Here is a 9,137-nt window from a genome sequence, read left to right on the forward strand (position 1 = left end):
ACTTCCTATAACCAAGTTTGAGCATTGCTTAGACTTGGTTGGTGTTCATTGTTGAAGTTAAACCCTTAAGGGTTTTTGGAAGAGGTGAAGAACTTGTTTATTGAAAGTTCGCGATGAAGAACTTGTTCATTGAGAATTTGTGTCAAGGTGGAGATTGTTAGAATTAAGTGACCCAAATTCTTATTTAAATAAAATACGATGGAAAATAAAATAAAAGTAAAATCCATATAGAACTAGACTTCTTTTATTTTATTTTAGAATAAGGTTTTAAACCTTATTAAACTCCATCTATTTTATATTGATTAGGATAAGGTGTTTCAATCCTACTAGAATATGGCTTTGCAAGCCTATAAATAGACATAGTCTATTCCTCTTGTATTTGAGTAAAAATTTTTCGACATAGTGAATTTTCTTCTCCTCTGCCCGTGGTTTTTTTCCCGAAAGGGTTTCCACGTAAAATTTATGTGTTCTTTATTTTTATTTATTTTATTCTATTTTATTTTTAACACCTCTTATCTTTAATTAATTCTGATTCCGCCATTTTCCATCTTCTCATTTTAAACCTTTAATTATACACCTATATATATATATATATATACACACACACACTCATTTCTTCCTTATACGACGTGTCGTTTCTTGTTTTTTTCCTTTTTATTTTAATCTGTTCATTTCTTTCTATTGGTGAACCCGAAAATGGAGAGTTATTTAAAGTTTTGATCTTCCGTGCGAACGCTGCCGTTTCTCTGTTTCTCAAATAATTTACTATGTTTTTGATCTGTTAAGTTGTTTCTCTATTTCTTGATCCCACAGAAACGACTACGTATTATAGCTTTGTTTCTGTTGTTTAACGACTCCTATTTCTCATCTCCGTAATTAGCTTTTCTTTTCTTTTTTTATTGTTCTCTCTGAATGCAGTCGTTTCTGGCTTACATAATTACATGATGGAATAAAAAAAATTGGAGTGATCTATTTGATTAGTTGATTTGTGATTGATCTTTGAATTTATTTCGCAGTTGATTTCCGAAAGTTCTGTATTCAGTACCCGGGAGGAGGGTGTTTATAGTAACGTGGCAATGCGGGGACGACACGCCGATGCTTATTCCATGTATAAGCGTGGCACCAGAGATTATATCAATGCCTATGACAAAGAGCAAGGTTCAGGTTTTCTCCATTTTCCTTGATTCTTCATTTCTTTGTGATTTTTAAGTTGGTTTTTTAAAAAACGGTTTTATTTTTGGTAATCCCATGACTTTTGTTTCCAAGAGAAGGTTATGCCATGATTTTGTTTACGAGGCATGTAAGCAAATGTTTGTCTTTTGATATGGGGGCAGTAGGAAGCAAGTGGTTGTTTTAGTGATTAAGACAATAAAATGGTTATTATTGAAGAAACAATATATAACCTTTTAAAAAATCCAAGTTATATGGAGTTGGAAGCTTTGCTTTAGGTTTGTGTTATGGTTTTTTATGCTATGAGATTTTGTACTTGATCTCTTATCTGCATGCATTTTGCTCCGAATTTGGAATAGTACTTAGTACTGACAGTTTGCTAATTCCTTATTTTTGCTTTTAGGTACGTTCACTGAGTGGAGTGATCAAAGATATTGGAAACCCCTTTATAGCCTTTTAAAAAAATGCAAATTATATGAAGCTGAAAGCTTTGCTTTTGTTTTATGTTTTGGTCTTTTATGCTATGGGATTGTGTATTTGATCTCTTATTTGCATGCATTTTGCTCCAAATTTGGAATAGTACTTAGTACTGACAGTTTGCTAATTCCATATGTGTGCATTTAAGTACGTTCACTGAATGGAGTGAGTAAAGAGATTGGAAACCCTTCTTGGAAGCGATCATTCTTGTATATACTCGTGGCATCCTTAGCTTCCCTCTTATACGGTTACCATCTTGGGTTTGTTCCTTTTGAGATTTTCTTTTGTTCTTGGTTTTTCTTCTGTGGAATTTCTTGAGATAATGCATTCTTAATACTCGCTGTTGTTAATGCAGAGTAATTAATGAAACGCTACAAAGTATTTCAAATGATCTTCATTTTAATGGGAATACCATGGCTGAAGGTACTATTGCAATGAATTTAGGTTTTAGTATTCGTGTCTTATTTGAGAAACTGCTCTATTAATATGTTGTCTTTTGTTGTAATCAAGGTTTGGTTGTAAGCATATGTTTAGGGGGGGGCTTTCTTGGATCAACCTTCAGTGGTTTGATAGTGGATAGGGTTGGGTTTCGCAGGGCATTCCAGCTATGTGCTTTACCTATGATAATTGGGTCTTCAATGAGGTAATTGCTGTATTATTTAATTTACCTTAACTTTTAGGATTTTTTGAATGTATCTCCAGTATAATTGAATTCTTTTATATGATAATGCCTTTGAAGGTTTATTCAGATTCTTTTTATTAGATTTTAGCTCATACTAGTACTCACAAGGCAAAAAATTCAGATTAACTGATAAATTTGCCTCTTAATTTCCATCACTTACGTTTTGGGTCCTTGAGCCATTTATGAGAAATAACAAGCCCCAGCTACCTTTCTCTTTTAGTTCTCATATGCAAATTAAGTTATAAAGACTACATTACAGGCTCTCCCTGGCATCATGCTTGCAGTCTTTTAAATTGATAATTTTAACAAAGTTCCTCATTTAGGTTCTTAGATCCAATAATGTTCTTGCAGTGCAACAGCAAAAAACCTTTGGGGTATGCTTTTAGGGAGGTTATTTGTTGGGACTGGAATGGGTCTTGGCCCAACGCTTGCAGCTCTTTATGTGACAGAGGTATCTAAAAGATGGTTAATAAACTATATTTCTGTGATATCACAAGCTCTTCTTCTTTTCTTTCATATATTTGCAAATAGCAATTTGATACATGCACAGGTTTCTCCTGCTTATGTAAGAGGCACATATGGAAGCTTCACTCAGATTGCAACAAGCCTAGGATTGATGAGTTCTCTGTTAATTGGATTCCCTGCTAAGGAAACTGAGGGTTGGTAAGAAATGCTGAGTGAATTAGTAGTAGCTTTGAAAATTATAATTAAACTTTACAACCACACTATCAGAGCCCCACCACAAGATGATTTGCTTGGTGTCACATTCTCTTCTTCAAAAAGAATTCATAATTGAACAACTTGGATTGTGCTTTTCTGAATCAGATTGATGACATATTTCTTAATTTGATGATGTACACAGGTGGCGCATATGTTTCTGGGTATCTGCTGTTCCTGCTGCTTTACTTGCTCTTTTTATGCAATTTTCTCCAGAGAGTCCCCATTGGCTTTTCAAGGTCATTTGCTGTCCTATCATATTCAGTAATGAATAATTTTACACTCTCATTACATCTGAAGAATCCGTTGAGTGTCCTCTTGTCCTAATAAAAAAGTTTAAATCCAGGTAGAAAGATTGAAACCTTATTAAAAGTTATGAAACTGAAAACGGAAGTTCAAACTATGTTCACATTTTATATTATTATATTCTCAGGAACTGTGAACAGTTAGATTCTATCATTTGGACTTGGGTGTGAGTGTCAGATATAAGTATGTGCCCTATATGGGGATATTCAACTTTTTTCTAAAACTGTCCTTGCATTAGGAGGATCCTTTGAGGGTTATAGAACTTCAAGAAAAATGAAGGATTTTAGCAATATAGGTGAGCTTTACATTTATTTTGTATTAGAACTATCACTTAAAATACTTATTTATTGCAGTTGCAGTTAGATTAAAGGATCTGAATATAAAGTCGTTGGGAAGTTAAGCATCTTTGTGAGAAAAAATTCAACTTGACAAAAAATCAAATTTAGTGGATGGATTTAGATATATATCAGATATTTAAGGTATTAGAAGCAACTAGATGTGCTCTAGGTGTTGTTAAATCGGACAACAGATGCATTATATTGTTCTCAACAAACTCTGCTTAGGCTGAAATTTTAATATGCTATATCCTTATATCAGATATTTAAGAAAGATATTAGATCCATGATGTACTCTAGGTGTTGAGATCGGACAACAGACTCATTACATTGTTTTAAACAAACTCTTCTGAGGCTGAATTTTTTTTTAATACACCATATCCTTATATCATCTCTTCTTAGAATGGGTGAATGTCACCCTTTTCTTATAAAAACATACTTGTTTCTCCTTTATCTATTCAGCAAAAAAGAAAAAGGAATTTAAGCACTTTGTTTATCTTCAAATAGCGTTTTTTCAGTAAACACTTATAACCTTTACAATTCAGAAAGGAAGAGCTGCTGATGCTGAAGCTGCATTTGAGAAACTTTTAGGAGGACCATATGTCAAAGGTGCAATGGCTGAATTGTTGAAGTCAGAGAGAGGAGGTGAAGCAGAAACAGTCAAATTGTCAGAGCTACTTTTTGGTCACCATCGTAAAGGTGAGCATGCTAATCATTTTCAGTAAGATTTTTATGTTGTCATATCTATACTTACTTTCTAAATTGTTACTTTTTAACTTATCCTTTTGCAGTTGTTTTCATTGGGTCTACTCTTTTTGCTTTACAACAGCTTTCTGGTATAAATGCTGTTTTCTTTTTCTCGTCAACCGTCTTTAAGAGTGCTGGTGTATCCTCACAGTCTGCAAACATATGTGTGGGGATTGCCAATTTCTTAGGTATAAATGGCTCAATTACCACGTATCCAACTTGTGCATCATGGTAGAGCGTTTCTTTTATTTTGAGGTTTATATCAACTCAGGATCATTTGCTGCATTGCTTTTGATGGATAAACTGGGAAGGAAGGTACTTCTCATTGGAAGTTTCTCAGGTATGGTAAGGAACAAACTTTTACCAGTTTAATTGTTTGGTGCATGCTAGCAGCATATATATATGATATAAGGTTCTTAATATGGTTGTGTTGTAGCTGTCAATGGTTTTTATAATTTGGCATCTAATTGTGTAATCCCATAAGAGAAAGCATGCCAAGATTTGGTTGGACTTTCAAAATTTGTCCTTTTTTGCAATAAGAGTGAGTAGTTATTTTTCTGCAGCATTACTTATACCATAAAACTACCAATATTGTCTAATGCAGTTTGCTGTTACCATTGTTGTTGCCTTGTGAGAGGCTAAGAACTACAAGGGTTGGAAATATAGGGGCAGTCATTTGAGATTCCTAGAGGATATGCATACATTTGATTGTGATAATATTGTGCTGCAAGTTTTCTGTTTAATGTATTTTTAGGTTGTGCTAATGCTATGGTACATATTTTCCGACTGTTAGACTTGAACCTAGCAGTTTGTATTATTTGTAGTACAATGTTGACACTTCATATGATTTTCGCTTCATACTTTTATGTTTCAGGTAGTTGCAATGGGTCTTCAGGCAGCTTCAGCTAGCTCCTTAGTCTCTAGCAGCAATGAAGTTTATCTATCTGTTGGAGGCATGTTGTTGTAAGTTGTTAATCCTTTGATGATCAAATTTTTTCGGCATGGAAATAATCTTCTTAAGCACTTCAGTCTTAGTGTGACTTAGGTTATTTAAAATTTCCTCTTCATCCATAACAAGACAATGCATACCAGATTGAATGCATAACCAATTTTCCACCTGAGAAAAATGCATCTTTGGGGTCCCATAGACCTTTGAGGAAACCTCTATTAGACTTTTACAAAGGGTATTCAAAGGAAACATCTACATTTAGTAGAGTTATTTTCTGGTGTGGCATTCTCTTAAAACAAACTTTGATTATGTGAAAATGCAGGTTTGTCTTGGCCTTTTCTGTGGGTGCTGGACCAGTCCCTAGTCTCCTCCTATCAGAAATGTTTCCAGGCCGGATAAGGGCGAAGGCAATGTCAGTTTGCTTGGCTAGTCATTGGGTAACCAGCTATAACTCTTCTTCCTCTTAGTGGAAACTGTTGCTAGACACGGGATTTACTTCTTTGCTTGTTTAGCTACAAGTTAATCATGTTAAATTTCCGGAATAGATTTTTATGTCAAATTGATTGTTTTTCTGAAAAGAAATCATGATAGTCGTACTTCAAAGCATTATATCAAATCTTGAGGTCCCATTGGATATTTCATAATTCTCCTGGTATAGACAAGCTTTTATGATAAGGGTCTTGGGTGTTCTTTCCTTGATCTTGACTCTTAAATGCTCAAACAAGTCCGCAGTGAGAATTATTTCACCTTTGGCTTTGGTCTTTTTTAACAGGTGGTAAATTTCTTTGTTGGTCTGTTGTTTTTGCGGTTACTGGAACAGATAGGACCATTAGTCCTGAATGCAATTTTCGCCACCTTCTGTTTGCTGGCAGTAATTTTTGTGAAGAGAAACGTGTTGGAAACTAAAGGAAAATCACTTCAAGAGATCGAAATGACCCTTCTTCCACCAGAGTAGAGGTTTATCAGTTTCATCTAATTCTCTGAACCATTGTGAACATAGCATATTAAGGTGAATATGTACCTAACAGAACTCTGGTTTAAATTAGTTAGCCAGGTATAGTTTTTGGACCCAAAGCCCTTTTTTTTAGTTATGGTAACTTGTGTTGTCTAGTTGCCTACTTTAGGTTTGCAGAAGAAATTCGGAAATGAAAAAAATCACTAAAACATATTGTTATTTTTCAGAGTTGCTAAGCATTTAAGCAGTTCCGTTCACCCATGTCTCTTTCACTGAATCATGCCTGAAACCAATATGAAGATACAAACTCCACTAAATGATGTTGTAGATGGAGTAATGGGAAGAAAACAATACATGCATCAGGTGCTTACTCTGCAAGGCTCATAATGTGTATTCTAAGAATGTTTTCTTATTGTAGTTTTTTTCTTGCAAACTGGACATTTCCTGATGGAATTATTAATGTGGCATTATACATATAACATGGCTTATACTGTTTTTGAGCTTCAACATTAGTAAATCCATGATTGATCCTCACTTTTGAGTTGGGTACTCCGATGTTTTGTTTTTCAGTAATAGTGAAGGATCGCAGTCATAGCCGGTTAAGAAATGTTAGTTAGCCGGAGTCAGTGAGCTGAAATCGTTGTAACTGATATAACAAATGTAACGTTTAGATTAGTTCTTTGATATAATTTTCTTGCATTTTCTTTTCATCCAAACACTGGTTAACTCTACTAATTTAATTCTTCAACCTTGTTGTTAATGAATTGCTTAGGTTGATGCTGAATCACAGAATAACCGTCTTATTTCCAAATCTAGACGATTGTTTATGATTTTTAATGGCGCTAAGGTGCGTATTAGCTTGTAAACGCACACAGGATAAATGTAATTTTGATAGCCCAACTTGTCACTTAACTATTCTTTTTATTATTTAACTTGGTAGCATAATTAGTTTTGACTGATTTAGCATATTCAGCCAACCAGGAAGCAAGATATGGAATTCTCATCATCTTAAAATAATCTACGTCATCTTTTTGTTTTATTCTTCAAAATTATCAAAATTATAAATATTCAAAAAAAAATTCTGAAAGTTTTTCAATTTTTTTAAAACTTATAACATTAAAAATTAGAATATATTTTTAAATTTCGAAAAGAAAAGATATATATATATATATATATATTATAAGAAATATAAAAGATCAGTTAATCTAAAAATGTTATAAATAATATTTTATTCTATTATTGATTCCCATAACTCTCAAAATAAAGTGATGCTTTGTTGAAAATTGTGGGTTATGCCTTGTTATTCATGAATGATGCTATTGTTCCATCAAAACTGTAAAAGAATAATGAGCGATGGTATGTGCATGAAATTCTATTTTTTAAATGAGATGTTGAGTTAGTCATTGAAATTTAATGAAAGAGTTAAAGATACAATTGATATGTTAATAGAATTAGGTGTAGACTAGTAACAGAAGTCCACGTTTAGCATGAAAACAGTAAAATTTGTTTTATGACATAATACATAAGCCCTAAATGTTTTGGTGTATGGTTGGATTTGCACTCTGCAAATCAATGTCACTTTATTAATAATTTTAAATTTTAGATGATATTTTTATTACTTTATTAAAATTAATATTTTAATATATATTACAAGTCATAAATATTTAGTATTGAATGTTTTATAGTATAAGATATGAATATTTTAATAATTTGTGTAAATTAAGTATAACTTCATTTATCCCTTCAAGCTCCAATAAACCCTATCTAGTCTTATATATATAATGTATTAATTAGCCCTTCATTATTATTAAGTTTATATAAGTAATTATAAAATACTATCCTATTATAGAATAAATTCTAATTGTCAAACGGAAATGATTCTATAATACTTTGTAACAAAAATAATTTATGATATGTTTGTTTCAATTAAAATAATTTGAATAAAATTTTTAAAATTTTCTGTCAAAGAACAAAATGAATTTTATGCATAATCATCTAAACAGTAAAAATTATAATTTTTCTAAAAATCAATATATTTTACAGAAATTATTTTTGAAAAGTTATTGTTACCCAAACAAACACAACCTTAATTTGTACTAAAATTTTAAATATCCAATAATTATGATTTTTGAAATTAATATTTTATTTTATCATTAAAAAATTACTTTCTGTTTCAATATTTCATACTAATTTATTTATTGTCCGGTCAACCCAAGTTTTAATATATTGCAAAAAAGAAAAAAAAAAAAAAAAGCATTATATGAAACGATCCAATCACGCTAATTTCATTTTTTATGATTATTTTTGAATAATATATGCTAAACAAAAAATTATATATGATACACAATAAATTTATAAATTAATTTGTACTTTTGAATTAATTATATTAAGAAGAATTAACTAAATCTAGTTGATTAAGAATGATATTATTGAATATATTTATATTTTCACGTAATTTTTTGCATCAAATTTTAAAGTAATACCATCAGTAAATATTAAGTGTAGTTGTAAGGCATATTATATTTTTAAAGTGAAACAAGAGACTGAACTTTAGTGACGATAGGTATCATTATGGTGACCTAGGCCCCTTCAATTTTTTGAGAATTCTCATTAATCTCACAAAAAAAATTAAATATTTTAATTAGACCCCCAATTTTTTTATAAAAAAACTCTTATTAAACTCTTAAAATTTTTAAAAATTTTACAAGATGTCCCAAAATTTAACTACAAGATACTTCACTATCAAGAAAGATAGCTATGAAGTTTATTTGTTGGAGTCTAAATTCTTAGAAGAGTTTC

General features: G+C 31.6%; 1 protein-coding gene across 2 annotated transcripts; it reads left to right on the forward strand.

The window, feature by feature from the left end:
- Positions 1-618: 618 nt before the first annotated feature.
- Positions 619-6,855, forward strand: LOC108485462 (probable plastidic glucose transporter 3). Of its 2 annotated transcripts, XM_017789302.2 has the most exons (14): positions 619-872; positions 1,017-1,164; positions 1,796-1,907; positions 2,003-2,070; positions 2,158-2,290; positions 2,681-2,780; positions 2,880-2,992; positions 3,192-3,285; positions 4,233-4,386; positions 4,479-4,622; positions 4,706-4,779; positions 5,309-5,397; positions 5,706-5,820; positions 6,156-6,855. In XM_017789302.2, exons 2-14 carry the CDS (start codon positions 1,077-1,079, stop codon positions 6,336-6,338), a joined length of 1,467 nt encoding a protein of 488 aa, XP_017644791.1. In that variant the 5' UTR covers positions 619-872; positions 1,017-1,076; the 3' UTR covers positions 6,339-6,855. The 2 variants fall into 2 exon arrangements, with proteins under 2 accessions (XP_017644791.1, XP_017644793.1); XM_017789304.2 differs by lacking the exon at positions 619-872 and having other exon boundaries at positions 881-1,158.
- Positions 6,856-9,137: the final 2,282 nt, after the last annotated feature.

Source organism: Gossypium arboreum, chromosome 2 (assembly GCF_025698485.1).
Source record: "Gossypium arboreum isolate Shixiya-1 chromosome 2, ASM2569848v2, whole genome shotgun sequence".
Lineage (NCBI taxonomy): Eukaryota > Viridiplantae > Streptophyta > Magnoliopsida > Malvales > Malvaceae > Gossypium > Gossypium arboreum.

What these genes read in the sequence shown, in the direction of transcription:
- LOC108485462 (XM_017789302.2), top strand. Translation starts at nt 1,077, where the DNA reads ATGCGGGGACGACACGCCGATGCTTATTCCATGTATAAGCGTGGCACC. An exon ending in TGACAAAGAGCAAGGTTCAG is followed by an intron (nt 1,165 to 1,795) that starts GTTTTCTCCATT and finishes TGTGCATTTAAG; the next exon opens with TACGTTCACTGAATGGAGTG. An exon ending in GGGGATTGCCAATTTCTTAG is followed by an intron (nt 4,623 to 4,705) that starts GTATAAATGGCT and finishes ATATCAACTCAG; the next exon opens with GATCATTTGCTGCATTGCTT.